The sequence below is a fragment of the Wasmannia auropunctata genome, unplaced genomic scaffold, assembly GCF_000956235.1.
Source record: "Wasmannia auropunctata unplaced genomic scaffold, wasmannia.A_1.0 LD336026.1, whole genome shotgun sequence".
In the NCBI taxonomy this organism is placed as follows: Eukaryota; Metazoa; Arthropoda; class Insecta; order Hymenoptera; family Formicidae; genus Wasmannia; species Wasmannia auropunctata.
In genome coordinates this window covers 3,606,383-3,625,004 of record NW_012026864.1, presented here as the reverse complement: position 1 = coordinate 3,625,004, position 18,622 = coordinate 3,606,383, and the positions used below count along the sequence as shown (strand labels likewise).

General features: G+C 39.5%; 1 protein-coding gene across 2 annotated transcripts in view; it reads right to left on the bottom strand.

The window, feature by feature from the left end:
* Nucleotides 1-665: 665 nt before the first annotated feature.
* The window catches only part of LOC105452890 (diacylglycerol kinase 1), a 97,020-nt gene continuing 79,063 nt past the window's right edge, over nucleotides 666-18,622 (bottom strand). For both annotated transcript variants that reach the window (XM_011694442.1, XM_011694443.1), the window contains exons 5-18: nucleotides 18,375-18,585; nucleotides 16,973-17,146; nucleotides 11,965-12,087; nucleotides 11,056-11,105; nucleotides 9,133-9,207; nucleotides 8,684-8,921; nucleotides 8,301-8,506; nucleotides 7,787-7,960; nucleotides 7,143-7,437; nucleotides 6,605-6,729; nucleotides 6,153-6,437; nucleotides 5,466-5,667; nucleotides 5,164-5,345; nucleotides 666-4,808 (exon numbers count right to left, since the gene is read on the bottom strand). In XM_011694442.1, coding sequence (XP_011692744.1) covers nucleotides 4,719-4,808; nucleotides 5,164-5,345; nucleotides 5,466-5,667; nucleotides 6,153-6,437; nucleotides 6,605-6,729; nucleotides 7,143-7,437; nucleotides 7,787-7,960; nucleotides 8,301-8,506; nucleotides 8,684-8,921; nucleotides 9,133-9,207; nucleotides 11,056-11,105; nucleotides 11,965-12,087; nucleotides 16,973-17,146; nucleotides 18,375-18,585 — 2,430 coding nt within the window. In that variant the 3' untranslated portion in view covers nucleotides 666-4,718. The remainder of the gene's footprint in view (nucleotides 4,809-5,163; nucleotides 5,346-5,465; nucleotides 5,668-6,152; nucleotides 6,438-6,604; nucleotides 6,730-7,142; nucleotides 7,438-7,786; nucleotides 7,961-8,300; nucleotides 8,507-8,683; nucleotides 8,922-9,132; nucleotides 9,208-11,055; nucleotides 11,106-11,964; nucleotides 12,088-16,972; nucleotides 17,147-18,374; nucleotides 18,586-18,622) is intronic.

The window sequence follows — 18,622 nt, the reverse complement described above, 5'->3', positions numbered from 1 at the left end:
TATTCATATGGCTACGTGTATTTTAATATGCACGTTGAGGCGTTGGTGGATGGATTTCATTTAAACGCGTGCAGGACATTTTTATTTTCAGACTTCGCGTTTATACCGACTGGATGTCCTAACGTCGGTAACGTGTGTTATTGGTAACGTTCCTTGACATGGCTACGTAATTAATGTTTTGTACATACACATAGAGGCGTTATATCACTTATGACTTATTACTCAGAGAATCCTCTCTGCTGACACCTACGTCACCTACTTCGCTCATGCGCGGAGCACGAAGCAATCCCTCCCCCTCTCACTCCTCCCGTTCCTCTCGACGAAGCGGTGCGCGGTCGCCGACGACGCCGACTCGCTGTCACGGTCAGAAACCACCGAAATTCGAAACTTTAAATGTCGAATCGCAGAAGGAGGTATATACGTTTTTCCACATTCAAAATAGCGATTAAAGATTTTACAGAGTCGATGTCCTTCCTCGCGATTTTCCTTTCTCGCTCAAGAAATCGTGAAACTATATATATTTGCGCCGCGCCGATATGTATCGCTTTTGCCCGACAGAATGATATATGTATATCGCTCTGAAATTAATTATACCGACGAGATGTATAATAATCGACCTGAAATTCTGAAGGGTTAGGAATTCATTTATAGGAATAAGATATAAATTCGCGATAAATTTACATTTTATTTCTTATGTTATATTACACTATAGACAGGCTTTTTCATTCGCGTATGTGTCTATCCTTTGGAAAATGGCAGTAGTGCTCAAACGTACGTAGACCCAAAAAAAGATGGCAGTAAATTCAGCTAATTCAGCCACAAGTAGCGCTTAACGACTATAACGTGTTATACATTCCGTATGCCAGACATCGTTTTATGTAACGTATGTTTATCGAAAGCGAAGGGCGAAGTGTGAATCGGATTGTAATATATATGTATGGTATCTCCAATAACATTCAACTTTTGCATAATTATTATATAGCGATGTAGAATTCATAATATTCCTAGCTTTTTAATTACACAAAGAGTAAAAGCGTTTAAAAGAAAATTACAGAAAAATTCATTCTGTGAAATTTAATTCTTAATTCCGAATTAAGATTAATCTTAAGAATTATAGTTAGAACTGTTTGCACTGTTGGTCTTTTTTACTTTCAACTGTATATTATTTTCGTGATTTATTCATAACATGAGTGATTTACATATTATGTGGTTATTTTTTAAAATTTTGTTTACGGAAAAGAGCGATATAATTAAATTCTAGTGTGGCGTAAAGAAAGGAATTTACAGCGAAAATACGATAACATAACTTAAATCTCAAGTGTAGGAATTATTTAGTTCAAATTAAATCGAACACAAAAATTGTACTAGGAATCAAGAAACGTAAATAATATAGAATATCCAGAAATTCAAGTACATAATTTACAATTTTATAAAATAAATTTCTCTACTATTTAATTAATTTTTTGAGTTATCTATTTTTGTAGCATTCCACAAAACAGATTCTGTTATTTAAAAAATAAAAAAGACCAAAAATAAAAAACAATTCTTATCAAATTCTATTCAAATAATGAAATCGAAATTTCTTACTAATTTAAACTGTTACGTCAGCAACAAATTTTTATCTTGATCTTATTTATGACAGATGTTGTCTGCACATAATTTTCCGAAGTGATCCGCATAACTGTGTCACATTTTCCTCTGTATTATTATATCATCTGCATATTAAATATTTGCTACTTCTATATTTGTTCTGCATATTGCTTGTGTGCGAAGTCAGCCTAATTATTTTCATTCGGTGCTATGTATAGGAAATCGATATACAGCGATCCTAAGAATTTTATAATTCTGATTTTACACCCGATTCACGCTTCACGATCGCATTCTTTACGATGTTCTGGAAACTCGGAGCGAGATCCTTCTTGGAATATTGTCGGCACACAGTACGGCTCTTTCCTTCCGACTTTTGTCTCAGGTACTTAACAAGATCGTCGCTGTAAAGCCTGTGTGCCCCTCGAATTTCCAACAGGCTCTCGCCTCGTCGCGAAAAATGTCTTACACTTCCCTGTACTGCCGTATAACGAGTAATTTTTGGGTCTTCTCGCATCATATATAATGTTACACAATGACAAAGCACACTGAGACACTGCGCCAATCCAATAGAAAAACAATATCGTTATTGTTCCGTTAGTTTATTCACAGATCGAAGGGACGTAGAACCGCAGGGGATGGAAACTCCCGTTTGTCCCCGGCGGCGATTTTTCACATTCTCGCGTCGTTTCTCATTCCCCAATAAGAGCTCGCTCTCGCTAAGTATACCGACTCGAAAATTAAAATTGTTTTCATTCTTCTCATCGATACAAGTTTTTTTTTTTCATAAGCGTAGTATTTCGATTTATCTAGCGACTAATCGACCGCGTTAATCGTCACGTAAATCGTACGCGCAATTGCGATAAAAAAAATAAACAATGACGATCATGAGTGATCGGTTTGGGGTGGAGAGTAAGCTAAACCATCTACCTAGTGGAGGTGTAATGTTGTACTTTGAATTATCATAAATGTAAACTATGCTATGTAAAACTCCCACTTATAATACTTGTTGCTCTAGAATCAATTGTTAAATTACGCGTTCGTTCTCCAATTTATTTCGCGTAATGTGCATTTTGTCGTAAGTAAAATCTAAATAGCGGCGAGAGATGTCGCAAAACTGACGGTTTAAACATTACAAAAGATTAAAATCTCGAAGTCTGCAAGAAGATATGAAAATTTAAAATCTTTATCGTTTATATATCGAGATGGTCCCTGCGGGATTTTTAATTGTATTGTATATAATATTTCTTTGGCTGCGTATATGTATATATATATGTATATATGTATATATAATATACAAAAACATAAAGTTTCATTTTCGCTACAATTAGATTCAAAATTGATATATCTCAGATTTGTCGCGTATCGTACTAACAAAATGTGTTTAACAATTGCACGGAAATATAGAATCTATATGATTTAACAGACGAGACACTTAATGGCTACATTAGAGGGCTACTTTCTTCCTTAACGTTTACGAAAAATCTTAAGAAAATGATATATTGAATCGATCGTCATTGGTGTACAATGTTTAAATTGGAATAACAGTAGCAGAGACGAAGAGAAGCATTTCGAAGTAATCGTTACTTAGATCGGCGGATAGGTTTACCAATAATACAGGTGAAGAATATCGGTGTTCATACACGTAATAAGACAACGTATATTAATGGATATACAAGAGAAATTTAGTAATAATTTTTTCGCGATCGCACGGAAGAGTGCAGAAACATGAATGCGAAGTATGAATCGTGAAAAGTACAATGATTATATGTATATACAATTATTAAAAATAACAAATGTCTAAAATAATAAAAACGCGGGTTGTACAATTTTTCAATTACGATCCGCGAAGGTTTAAATGATCCTTAATTTCGCCAATTTCGCGATTACAAAATATTCAACAACCAAATTATTACAACATGCTACGCATAATCGCAGTTGCTCGTTGATATGCTTACGATATATTGCTCTGACTTATATAAACTTACGCGAAAAATAAATAAATAAATAAATAAATATATATATATATAATACGTCGTACAGATAAAAAATAAATAAATAAAGTTTGTGATTTATGCCTAAGCGTTTACGGCTAAGCCTTCGGTACAAAAAACCTATAGAGTTAATTGTGGAAAGTACGTGACTCGTGTTTCGACGGACGGATTCGTGCAAAGGAGAACCAGAATTAGGAATATATCACGTATCACAAGCGAAAATGTCGACCAGTCCAGTCCGTATCTCTGCTTGCCCATTCTTTCTACACGCTAGAGAGACGCTAATTGTTCGGCGATAGATCTTGAAAGAATCGTACATTCACGTCCGCGGTTAAGTTGAAATGGCCGTTTCAACTCCACTCTCGTTTGCACGATGCCGCACAATAATTCGCCGTGTTTAATGTGTCGTCTATTTTGCTGCGTATAATTACATGCGCCGGTCGATCTGCACATGCATGTAAGAAGCGGTAGACTCAAAACTCGGAACGTGAAAGCACTCGCTGCGCGACTAATACCTGCGCGAGATAATGGTCACCCTTAACTGGAAAGTCGACGACGTCTCTTTGTGTGTTGACGAGCCTCTTCTCGCTAAATTTGAAACACACCTTTAATCGAAGCGAATTTTATATAAATTAAATCTATCGCGCTCACGGCTGAAAGCCGATACGATAAGCCTATAGCAACAGAGAGTTATTATCGACATTATATATATACAGCGAATAATCGTATCCTTTCCGCTCGACGTCCGTGCTTTGGCAGTTAAGGGCAAACAAAACGGATTTCGCGAAAATTTCTAACGTTAAAAAGGCTTAAGAGACGGTCGAGCCTACCGCTTGGCGTGTTCTAAGACTAGGACATAAAATTTCGTAATTTATTTTTGAAAAATACTATACACAAGACGCGAAAAATACTGTATACAATATCTAAGGCGCGTTGACGCTCGCGTTCTTTTGCGTTTTAGACGTGTATCGAAGCTGTGACTACATACGATGGAACTGATACATTTTTGCGCCGTAATGAAGAGGAATAAACGTGCCGGACGATGACGAAGACTGGGTAGAGACAGGTGGAATTGATCTTTTCACACTCGATAGTATCCATCCTCCTTCGATGAAAGCGTAAAGCTGCTGCTGCCGTTCACCTTTTTAAGAACCGGAAGAAACCCTTGCTCTTATCTGGCGGTGGTGCCATCAGCATCGGTACTTGATTTTTGTGTGTGATGCGAATCTGCGCCGGAAAAACATTTTTAGCCTTTCCATTTAATTTGCAATTTTTAAATACGAAGATATAAAATATCGATAATGTCGTAATGAATTTTGGGAACATAAATTTGTTCTAAACAATATTTGTGATCAGACAGTGAAGAACATTTTGTAAATAATTGAAATTAAACGCTTATTAAGATAGAATTTAGATTAGATAGAATTAAGAGAGAAAAGAGAACGTTTTATTCTTTTAATTCCAATAAAGCGTTCGGTAAAATCTTCGCGAGGAAAAAATCTTGCTCATGTTTCGAAAATATTTATTGAACAAATTCGAATAAATATTCGAATTTTATTGTTCTTTATTTTATTCAGCTTACCGTGCAAGGACCTTGCATCCAAGGTTCGCCGTCGATTTGCATGGGGAATCGCTTGCTCGTGGTGATGGTGACGCTACTACACTGGGCCAGCCTCCGGCCGGAATGTCGTAGCCCGGTCTTCACTTGTCCCATGTGCAAACAGTTCTCCAGACCGATTACCTCTATGAGATTGTCCCCGATGTCTGCGAGCAGTGAGATAAGTACTCGATATTACTTGTTAAACGCTTCTTTATATTCCATACGCGGGAATATTATTGTATTGCTTCCGCGGAAGCTATTTTACTCTCGCGCGTCGAGCTCACCTTGAATAGCGACTGTGAGATCTACGGAATTGAAGCTACTGGTACTGAGCTCTTTGTCGGGTCGCTTTTTTCGCTTGCCAAGACGATGCCGCGTGTGATGCTCGCCCCAGAGGTTCGAGCCCCCGTGAGTGAAAGGAATGTTTAGCAATGCGACTCCTTGCAAGGATGGACCGTGCGCCAAATCCAGAGGCGTACCGTCGCACTGCAATCGATGAAATGCACGTAGCGTCGCGAATTCCATTGATTCCGCCGAATTGATTGATTACGTATTCGGTACCAGTTCTAACGGTTCGTTCTGAATAGGTACATACAGAACGACGTTAGAACCAGTACTGGTTGAATTAATTCTTGCTCCGCGCTTGATATATATTTGAATTCTCGGCTCTATTCGATACTTGATATACTTATAAACCATTAACTGATTGAATTAATTGATTGAAGACATTACATATACATACACGGAGAGAATTTTCTTTTAAAATTTACCCTGAAAATCATGTTAATTGTGAGACAATATAGTATTTAGGTAAATTTTACTGTGCACTACAATAAATTTTACTGCGAAATCTTATTGTAGTGCACAGTAAAATTTGCCTAAATACTATATTGTCCCATAATTAACATGATTTGCAGGGTAAATTAAAAAAAAAATTTTCACCATGTATATGTGTATAACTATACGCTTACAATTATCTCGAGATCTTCGTGAAGATTTTTACAACTGGCCGCGAACTGCTCCGTGGTTGCGTATTCAAAGTACCACAGCTTATTTTTCATTCTGCTGTTAAACTTCTCCGGATTTTTTTCCCTCTCCATGTGAAACTTCACGCATATGGCGGCGTCGACGCCCACCGAGAAATAATTGTTAATGATGTTATACGGTATGCTATCTTGATTCGGCTTTTTCTCGTCCTTTTGATCCACTTCTATTTGCCAGCGGTCCATCATCACCTGCGTCGCCTTTTCTATTTTCTGCGAATCGCATTTAGGTTTCATGTAGCGAAGTTTCTGACAGTGCAATTTGACGTTATTAAATAATGAAATGAAAACATCCGACGTTTTATACCGTGTGTAAAAAAAAAATAGAAGGTATTTTCTAAGTTAGAATCTATATAGATTGCATATACTATTTGCTTTACCTTAAGCACCTTGTCTACAGCTTCACCTTCGTAACCACCACCCCAGCGTAAGCACCTGGCGAGATCGTTACCCGTACCGAGAGGTATAACACCCACGGCAGGCTGTTTCTCGAATTGCACACGATCTGGATGAAATAGTTGTGAAAGCATTAATTACAACATTGCGGTTGCCGCCGAACATTAAATTATTAGCAATTAATTAAAGCGGCATCGAAAAGCAACATCGAAATGATGAACTTGTTATATGTTAATCGGCTAATGGGGGGGAGGGGCGGGGAGAGGGAGATCTATTAAAATCCAGGCCATTCGCTGGTCTATATAGTAGTCGATGAACCTATTATCGGATTTAATACGTGCACGATTAACAATTAGCGCATAATATTGCAAAATTTATTACAAAACACCGCTTTTACGTGTTGCCGTTATACAACCGTTATTCATTTTACTCGTGTTCTCGACGTGAATTTAATATACGTGAATAATATAATTGAGTAATACAGTAATCGCAAACACATCGTAATTAAATTGCGATGCGTACCCATGGTTTCTAAGACCCAACCGACTGTCCCGTCGCCGCCGCAACAGATCACCCTAAAATTCTCCACGTCCTTAAACATCTGCAGGCCCTGCATGGGCCCGCCGAGTGCTAGATTGTGAACCTGCCGAGGGTTCAGGATGTACTGAAACTTCCGTAACATTCGCTCGCCTTGCCGGCCGCCCGATTTTGGATTTATGAAAACCAAAAGCGGCGTCGTGCCCTCCGATGGTGTAATTTGAAAGGACATTGCTGGTTGCTGATTCGACGAACTACCACCGCAGCTCAGGAAAACACCCTATTAGATTCACTACGTTTATTTGTATGTTACAGAGCATACGGCATTTTTCGTTATTGTCCCGTTTGAAAGCACAATTTCTTAATTTTTATTTTTATTCTTTTAGCATTCCAAGACTCTCAATCACTTTCCTAAATTGAATATGCATAATTGTTTTTAATTTTGATTATGTAAATTTTATATACATATTTGACTTGCAAACATAATTTTACGGTTCAAAGAGCTTGATTCGCAATTTTTCTGAATAATTAAACACACAAGATGGCTATATTTCACATTTGTTTCCTCGCAAGACGGGCATTCGATGATAAGAGACAGTTAATGCGGATTATTGTATAATCGCACTTACAGAGCTGACCGATGAGCTGTCCTGACAGTGTTTGCTACCACGTTTGCTGTCCCTCGACAATGACCTTTGTCTGTCGAGCACAACGGGACAAATTGCCGTAGGTGGAAGGATGTGTATCGCATGATCGCCGAGCGTACATTCCGCTCGCACTTGTGACGCACATTTATTGTGCAACTGCAATATTTCCATGGAAATGTTCACGTGTAAACAATTAGGAATATTATCACATTAGGGATATAATCATAATAGGGATATTATTAGCGCTTTAACGAACAAAATTTACACATACATTTTTTAATTAAAATTTAATATTAAAAAGTATTAAAATTTATTAAAAGCGCGTATTAAAATTTTTACAATTAGATGCGGTCTCTAGAATATTTATAATATTTTATAAAAATTCATTATTTTATGATATCTTTAAATATTTTTCTCTTTCTTTCATATCACCACGAATATATTTTAGGTTTTATTTCGGAATTAGTATCAACTTAAAAGAAAAAAAAATACTCACGGTTAATTGACACCATCTGCAGCGTAAACCGGTAATGCCATTGTAACTCTTGATTGTCTTTCTGCATTTGGAACATTTTCCCTGGCAATTACCTTCGACCCAGTGATGAGCCATTGTTTGAGGTGTCTTCTTGCTCTTGACGTAAGTGGCTATGCAAGAGGCTGGAGCTCTTTGGACGCACCTCTCGTGCACCGTATATTTGCAAACTGATCCGAAAAAGAGGATTATTAACGATGATTGCACGTATTTGGTTTTGAATAGAACGCCCTTTTTTGTTCTTAGAGCTGGTCATGTTCTTCGTGCGATTTCGTTTTTGTAATCGCTACTCTAATTTAACTTGTTCTGACATCGCGAGATAGCGGTATCAAGGATTTCTTACTCACAGACGCAACTAAGCCCTTTCTTGCCGAGGCCAACCAACATATTTAGACAGAGATTGCAGTACGCGGGTTTGCTGAAATGTTTCAGCCTCCACAGATGGTTCCCGTCCTCCTTCACGTGGGAGTCCAGACCCAGAAGGACCAGCAGGGGTATTGTCGTGAGGCCACCTCTCTTCCACTCTTCCAGCGAGACCGTGCCATCTGCGTCGTAGTCAATTTCTATCATCATATCTTGCAGAATCTAAAATGCAATCAATACTCTCTACGTATTCCAATTTTCGGCTATCTTTGAAAAAATTTTTCCTTTTCTTCTTTGATATTTTTCTCGGAATAGAGGAGGAATTATTAATTGAATGAAATGTGTAACGCGCGCGCGGAAAGGCAATCCGTCTTGAATCCTCAAAAAATCCGAAGTCTGCCGAAAGGCAAGGCTCCGTTTCCTCTATACCTACCGGCTTCAGCTCGCTGACGTCCCAGCCGAGATACTCCGCGACGTTCATCATTTGATTTACGATGCAGTCCATCTCCTGGATACACGTGATAGCGATATTAGTAACAACGATAAAGAACAACCGTTCCATTGATCGGTGCATGTTTCGCATTGACGCGCAGGTATATCGCTTGTTAAACTATGTGCAAGCTCCCGTGCAACGTATCGAGATATTGATCATCCATTCCTTGACGTTTCGCATACGCATTTCGAGTACACATATCCTTTCCGAATACGTATATCGATGATATATATATGTATAATATACATACGAGTCTAATACATCTTTCATTAAAAACTCGCGTCTTTTCCGACTGTTTATTTACCATCCGATAGCTGAATAGATGCCAACGAAAGCAGCGGCCGGCTTCGCCGCGCATTTTCATTTTCATCTGCTTTCCCCGCGCGCGATTCCGCCGATCGGAAAACGTGAATATTTATCGTGGTCGCGCAATTTGTACACCGCGATATCGATGATTTATTCAACGGTGGAACTCATTATGCGGACGACCGTCGTTTTCCCGGCATCCTTCTTGGCCGTAATTTCATGTCAACGCATAAATCGCGCTCCCCTTCGCCTTATACATATATGCATCAATATGCGCTAGGCGCATATCTCTAACGCGCCCGAATGACGAATGCATTGAACACCTGATGCCAATTTCGAATATAAAACGCTTATTTTGTCCTTCCACGAGCTGCGGCTGTCGCGGTATTTTGGGACAAGTGTCCCGCGAAACGATGGAATTCCAGCGTTCCGCGAAAATTCCATCGAAAGAAAGGTAGACGCTTATTAATTATTTCAATGTAGAAAGATTCTTTAACTTCTTAGATTATCTAATGATCTAATCATAACGAATAAAGCTACACTGTTAAATCTACAGTGTTAAATTTAATCCTATTTAAGTTTCGCCACTGCTCCTACTTTAATATATAGTTATTTTTAAATAAAACGATGGAATTTAATTCAAATTTGGGACAAAATTAAATTAAATTTGAACGGTTTTGAATTATTTAACTTCATTGTTTTAGTAAAAAATAATTATTTATTAAGTAAGAGCAGTGGCGACTTAAATAAGGTTAAATTTGATACTATAGATTTAATAGTGTAATGATAACGCGTTAATTAATGCTCCGCTGTTAGCAAAAAACAAGAGTAAGAAATATATATACCTATATATATATATATATATATATATATATAGTCGTATTATGACGTTCTATTGACGCACGGTGGGCGCGTAATCAAGCAGTACTGATACAAAATGGACTGTTTTTCACATAATAACAATGCATTAGCCAACTGACACAGTTTTCCGGGCGCTCAATTGCAAAGAGGTCAATGATGCGCGTCATCGAAGCACCGGAAATTACACTCGTTCTACGTAATTCATGTTGTAACGGATCGCAGAGGATACATGTCAATTGACGTGCCTGTTATGGGTGCGGCCCAGCAGTATGGAACAAGTATTTATTTCTTCTATTAATATCAGCCGGAGCTATTCTATACCGCTGTTGTTACTTAAGCAGCAAAGGTCAATCTATTTTCGCCGGAGAAAAGTCCGTTTCGCGTATACAAATTGCAATTAGAATTATTTTTCAGCTCTCGCGCCAGTCGCGCTCAGTCAACTTTATTATTTATCGCTCGCGATTATTTCAACATCGCGCGACGATACGGGCACATTTATTCCAATTAACAATGTGACAATATATTAGAATCGTACGTAATGTAGCTACGATACACACGGCCATATGTGACCAATTAACGACATTTCCGCCTGATATAAGCGACAGTGTACAAGGCACGGCGTTTATGTACACGCACGTGTCGCTCGCCTTGCGCGTGATCGTTCGCGTTAACTGATAACGACGATTCTTTACTCACGTTCGTATCAAGGACGCCGTTCCCATCCGTATCGTACAGCCGGAACATGACTGGAAAAAAAAAGGATTATCGAGTTAACGCAAGCCGAAATTGCCGCGCAACAAGTTGCAGCTGCACTACAAGTCCAAACGGAAAATGGACTTGTAACAACTGTAGCAGAAAATCGAGACTGCAGTCGGCCGACACGCGAATCCCCCTCTCATAAATTCTATACGTCTATCACTCTCGTTTCTTTTTTCTTCATATGTGTAATCACAATTTTTCATCGAGGGCAAAATATTTGATTAATTGAAGTAACAGTATTCCCTTTCAAAAATTTTCGCAGATCGAAAAATGTATAATTTACGTAAAAAGAGATTCGGTTCCTCCGATTCTCGTTTTTTTAACGTATAGCTACTATTATTTCTCAAATGACATTTCTCACCGTCTTTCTTATCTTTCTGTGACAACACCTTCAAGTCTTTCTCAAAGAGGGCACACATACGAAAAAGTTTAATAAACTCCACGCCGAAAAGCAAACGTGCGATTTTTTTAGGGAAGATTAGAGTCTGGATTTACGAGCGTGGAGAATTATTCACGACGATATTGTATATATACTCCGCGAAACAATTTTTCACAATTTAAATGCACGCGCGCACACGCGTGAAATATATCGTTCTGATAACGCTCTCCCGAAAAACAAACGGGAATCCCGGTTGTGATTTATGCGCGGACATGTTTTTTTGATTATACAGGAAACAAGCGTGTAATCGTTGTAGCATCGATCCCCCGGCTACAGAAAATAATGCTGGGGTCTGTTTTAAAGCATCGTCGATCATCCGCTCTAACGAATTATTCGGCACGAAAGATGACGGGGAGTTTCCCGCGAATTCGCGAGATAATCGTAATTGTTTTGTAGCAATTACTTACATTCCAGTTTATCCTCCGGTCTGCCGGCTTCCAAGAGAGAGAGATAACAAACGATGTCTTTGAGGCTGACTTTAACGGACTGAACGTCTATCGTGCTTTGCTTTCTGACAAGATGCCTCATCTCTGGAAAAGCAGAAATTTATTTTCAATTTGATCTCACGCTGGAATAATCCACAATTACTGGTCAATAAGCGCGATGCGACTAATGCAAATAACATTTAATAACTCGGGATTGTATATGATTATAGCTTGTAAATTTAAACTGATAAATATTTTAGAATGTTATATTGTATTTCAGTTGTACATACATTAAAAGATAATTATTTAGTTATGTTATTAATTTATAGCGGAATACTAATTATATTTCTCAAATATTAGCGATATGATCTTTTAATTTATCAGTATATAACATTACAGTGAATAAATTGTAGAAATTATCATAACTACCGCTTTTATTCCAAAGAAGTTTGAAACTGAATTTTCACCGGGATTTTCCCTCGACGTCGCATTTCGCGGAAAAGTCGCTGCTAAAGTATCTTAGACGTCAGGTAAAGTGAGAATCGCCAGACTTGCAATATGATGGATCTGTCCCATATTTCGTGGAAAATTCACGATGCGCTCTGGCGTTAAAGTGAACGGGAAATCCGCGATTTCGATAGGACAAGGATCGAGCCGTATTTTTAGATAAACACTCTCACGCGGACTTGAGTAATTGTATACCTAAAAGTCTAAAGGACCTGTTGCGTCTCGCCCCGAAGTAGCGCGGAATTGTCAATATGTATAAGCGTATAAATTGGATTTGTCATAATAGATTGTTAGAGTTTAGCCGCGGCTCCGAGACAGGTCGACGACGTCTAGCCCGTATTTCTGGATCGCCTATTTATAATCCAAATCGCCGTGCAGTTCTGCATGAATCAACGTGGCTCCACATCGACTCGATTGCTATCGATAAAATTTATTCTTGCGTGCTGTCACGATTTCAAAATTCGAATTGCCGGGAGACCGAAATTAATATCGACGCATTTCGAATAAAAAAAAAGAAAAAAACACGCGAAAAAAACTATCTCCTCGCGTTCGCGATGAAAAATTAATGGAAAAATGACAATAGAAAGTTGATAGAAAATATATTTTACGTTTCCATCGTACAAAGAAATAAAAACTCATTGATATCACACTGCTCTCTTTTGCAAACCCTATAATTGTTATAATATCATTTCGATAACAATCAATTTAGCATTAATTTCATATTCGAAACACAATTTAGATGGAGATCGATATTATTTATATAAAGACACATATACAATCTTGTCCCGAAAGATTTTTAACTTGGAACTATACGTTCCATGAATATATAATTATGTATTTTCCATTAATAGAAGAATTAGCGATCTTCCGATGGTTCGATTTCTTTGCTCTTATTTTTGGACGACATCGCGCGTCTCGCAGAAATAATTTGCATGACGATGAACTAGTTAAAAATAAACTTTCGCACGAGACGATGCGTCGCGCGTGCTAACGCAGTCACGCGCTTTATCCCATGTGGAATCAGTTCTTTTTTTCTTTTTACCGTTCGAACAATCCAATTTATTCCAAGTGAAAATCGCGAAAAAGTATTGGTAACGAAGCTTAGGGAAAAAAAGAAAAATCGTTCGGCAACGAGAGAACGGCGACGTTCTGATCGATTGCGTACATGACGATTAATCACCGTGACGTTCAGCGTTGCTGAAACTTTGAATAAATCTACTAAATTACCTTCTATTGCCTATGTAACGTCTGTATGCAACATATATTATTTATATCTCGAGCAGTGAAATAGCTTTTCCCTCGCATTATTTTTTTCTCTTAACGTGGACGATTTACCGAAAATTTATCGCACGTAATTTCATAACCGTACAATATAGTGACTGTTCGGCTTTGCTCCTTGTTTTAATGAAAATCTGTGATAATCATGAGTAATGAGCGAGTTCAGTAAATTGAACTAATTATTATTTGCGGGTTGTTATATGGATTATTTAGTCGATTTTCCGTAATTGGATTGGCATATATTTGTCATGTGACATGTGATGAATTAAAAGAAAATCTGCATATGTCGCTATAAATGTTGGTTGTACATATATATTGTATGTATATAATCGCGAAAAATTCTCTTTTACACGCGTTCAGTGCAGAATTTCGGCATTGAGTCTTCGAAAGTCGTGAAATTTTATCTCACCTTCCTTCAGCTTCACTCCCGACACGTTCGGTAACTGGACCATTTTCCACTGTTAAGAGAAAAAAAGGGGTGGAAAACTGATCTCACTGGATTATCCAGTCTCTTTGTACGACGACCGATTGTTAATTAGGATCGAATAATGAGATTATAACCCCCGATTGTCGAGTGGCGCGCGCGTTGACGTCAATGTGCGCTTAATGATTTAGCACTTGTTGCTTCTCCTGCGACTCAAGAGTCACTGAGACGTGGCCCCGGGAACCTGGTATCATTCTCTCGCACACTCTCGTGACGTCATTTATACCGGATGATACTGGCGGTACCAGCTATTTCGGTGACACTGGCACGTGTGCATGCGCTACGCAAACTCGCCCGTATGCCGCGCGAATTATTCGAAACGCGCGTGGTGTCCCACTCTGCGCTATTCCGGATCGATACGGCTAGTAGATTAGCAAGTTCATTAATTAAGGCAACACGAAATGACGTTGGGCATTTATTTTTAGACGTTCTATTTTTTCTTCTTAAGCTTCCCGCACTCGAAGTGGCGTATTTCGGTATTTGTCAGTTCTTCAGAGAAATGTCGGAGAAATATGTATTAACGAAACTACGGAAATATATATATGTAGAAGAGATGGAAGTAAATTTTTATATAAGATTTTGATCATTGAGAGTGCGAAGTGTGTGTCGTTGAATTTCGTCATTATGCATTCGAATCGAATATTTCCGTATATATAGGTACATCGCGGTCGTAGCAATTTTTCTCACTCTCTATTCCTGTCCTCTTCATACGTTTTTCACACGATGTATTTTATGACCCCTTTTTTATTACGAAGCGTGCACCTGGAGGCGACTATTCATCTTCTGATTCATAAAAGACGAGATCGAGAGTCTCTGTCGCTCAGCTTGGCTCAGCCCGGCTCAGCAACAATTTCAAAATGGCTCGGGGGCACCGTACGGTACTATCGGAACATTGATTCGTCATATACCCTCTCTATTTTCGGATCATATTTGCGATGTTTTCCTTGCATTTTTCACCGTGTACCGAGAGGCGCGCGAGGAAGGGATTTTAACTCGGGATTTCATCACCTCATGTCGATGATGTGTTCCGACACGCGGCGAAGCGCTTGCATGTGTTTCACGAAGAGATGATAAGATCAGACCCCCGTTCTTCAAACAGACCCGGAAATAGAACCCCGCGGAGTTTTCTCAATCGCGTACACAGCCCCCGGTATATAACGCCGTGACATTTCGTGAAGATCAGACCCCGTCTCCCGGCCGTTATACGTATAGATTCGTCATGTACGAACCAGAATTTAAAATAGCAATCTCCATTTCCTGTATCTCCAGTAAGACGCGCGCGCTCGCGCGCGTTAGAGAGTTTATGCGCGCGATCGATGGCACGATCGCCGCAGACGTGAATAAATATTTCCCTTAAATCCATAACGTAAGCATGATTATTTCCGTCACTTATCCGGTGCGTCTTCATTTAGCGCAGACATAAACACACCGCGTGTTGACGTCTCGCGCCGAGTAATTTAAATCGATTTTTACATGTTAGAGGAGCGCGCTGGAAAACCGACGGAAACCTATATACCTATATACTGATCGCACCTTGATCTTGGGCGTCTTCTCGCCAACTCGAAGCCTATCGAGTTTCACGTGAAATTTTAACCAGATTAATTATCGAGTACGACAACATTTCTTTTCTATCGATGATATTTCTGACGATGGAGTCATTAAATGCGCGTCGAATAAGATATGACATATGCTTTCTGCGTGGGTAAAAATAGCGCGAAACGCCACGCCGTAACATTCGCGGAAGCGCATAATGAAGCAAGGAGATAGCTACGTCGATATCGTAAAAGCGGTACGAAGGGCGGCACACCGCGGTACTGCGGACATTGCGGTCGCTATTTTTTTCGATTACGCTGACTGTCGTTCACGTTATATGGTGAAGTACACTTCTGAAAGAGATGTCACGTCCCTCCGAGCTGTAATTCATCGCAGCATTTACGATCTCAGGTTTTGTTTGGGAGCGAGAGAAAGAGAGAAAAAGAGAAAAAGAGAGAGACAGAGGAGAGAGGGACGGAGAGTAAAGCGCCACTGTAAGATCGATGGCGACTAAAATGGATCCCTTTGTCATACCGTTACGGCGGCGATCTCACCCGGCAAAAATGAATCCCGCGTCGTGCAGCGAATTTCACGGATACGCGAGTTGCACGTACGTCGGGAAGAGAAATCTTTTAAGCGGCACGATCTAGCATCCTTTAATCCCGCATTCACATAAAGCCATATATATATGATATATACACAGCTGCTCGAGGGAAACTTTAATGCAGGATGTTCCTCGAGAAGGCGCTCTCGATCACGAAGAACCGATTCTTTATCGAGAGCCGGCCCTGTGTATAGCGAAAGCTTCAAGTATCTAGAATGAAAAGAGCGGATAGCGCACACAGGTGGAGTATCCAAGGAGGTATAGCGGAACCGAAGCTCGTTAAAGGGAGCCTCGCACTTACACACGTGTATTCGAGATTAGTCAATTTACCGTGGAGTATATAACTCTTCTGGGTTAATGAACAAAGAAAGAACCGCGCGAAAAATATATATGGCGAAAAGATTATAACGCTATACCGACGGGGGGGGGGGAAAAGAGCGGACGCGGATCCAAGAGCGGAAATCCATTCTGCAATAATCTCCAAATGGCTCGAGATTATCGCTGGGGACACGGGGTCTGCGTGTTTGCGAACAGTATTGCGCTCGATGTGCCGTATGTGTATTGGATTCAGCGATTGCCCATACCTTCCAATTTCCCGTTGTTGACGTTGACGTTGACTAGGAGAGAATTGTTCGACTTCCTGGATGAATTACGCGACATTTGGCTTTGACTTGGACTGCTATCCGTGCTCTTCTTCTCTAGCACGTCGTGACAGCTGTACGACGTATGGGTGACCGTTAACATCGGATGCACGCTTCCTGAATCGGTCCATGTGCGATTGCGTGAAATACAAGAAAAACAAACAGCATGATCGATCGGCCCCGCAGAGTTGATCTTGCCTCTATATACCACAGGCGGGACGCGCGGCGCGCGGCGCCTTGAAAGATTCATTCGGCTAAATATTCATTACCCGATAGTCCCGGAACGTCTAATGTTTCCCGGTGGCTATATTCCGTGTCTTCCGTGGAATACATCTGTTTATACGGGACGTCTCAGATCTCCCGCGTTTTATTCGTAATAAAGGCAGTTTCGATTGCGAGAATTGTACTCTATATTTTTTTCAGCGAAACAAGCGAAAGTTTCTTTTTTCGTCTTTCCCCGATAAATACTATCTAATTAATCGTCTGCAACGTTATGTTCAGAAATTAAAAATATATGCGAGATTTCACATGCCCGGGTGTATATTTTCATAACGTCTCTGTATGAATCAACTCGCGTTAAAGAATCGCACGAGTCGATATTTACAGGGAATTTATTTTAACAAATGGTGCCGTCGGCGCGCTTAAAGGAGTCCTTATTCAAAGCTTCTTTGGACCGGATTGATTGTTATTCGTCCGCCATTTCCGAAGCGAACAACAGCCCGATATACGATGCAGGGTAAAAAAAAAATTCAAACCATCGGAATTGTCATTTTCTTTTTGCCTGCTGCTGACCTATTTTGTCCAAGAGTATTCGTTTACCGTAAAAATACAGCCCCTGAGAAACGGAAGGCCAGTGCGCTGCCAGTACAAATTGAGAAGAAAAATATTCGCATTAAAATATCATTGATACAGTGATTTTGTATTGGTTGACTCTTTCTCTCGCGACAGCGCATTGTTACGATATTTATGTATCATTACAATTTATATAATTGTAAAAAGAAGACAATTTATCTAGATGAAACGATATATTAAATGTTAATTTGATTTTTATCGGAATTGTAGAAAGATCTCTTGAAGATGAAATTAATAGAATCTATTAGATTTAATTAATAGATTCTGTTAATAGAATTAATAGAATCTAATAATTCTGTTAATAGAATTAATATAGAATCTAATAGAATGATCCTAATAGAATGATGTAGGAGCTCAATTTTTTCACGTTGAAAAATGCGAAGAGTTTGCGTTATACACTTCCAGTTCCTTCCTTATTGGATATAGCAAACTAATAATGTAACTATCACGATAATGGGCTGTGTCAGTAAACTAATTGAGCGGTATACTTTACCCCGCGTCCTCGAGGCTTCGCTTTCCGTTCTGTGATGGCCCAGCGCTTGCAATTTTTCCGTAATTCCGTGAATTTTGTCGGCCAGCGAGGATCCAACGTGGCTCTCCGTCGTAGCGCCGCCCGGTACGCCGGTGCTATTAACGTTACTGCTGGAAGTCGTGTGCGATGTAATTGCGGCGCAGGCGGTTGTCGAGGAGAGCACGGCCATCTCCTGGGAGCCAACAAACGGCGTATAATACGCGCGGCGT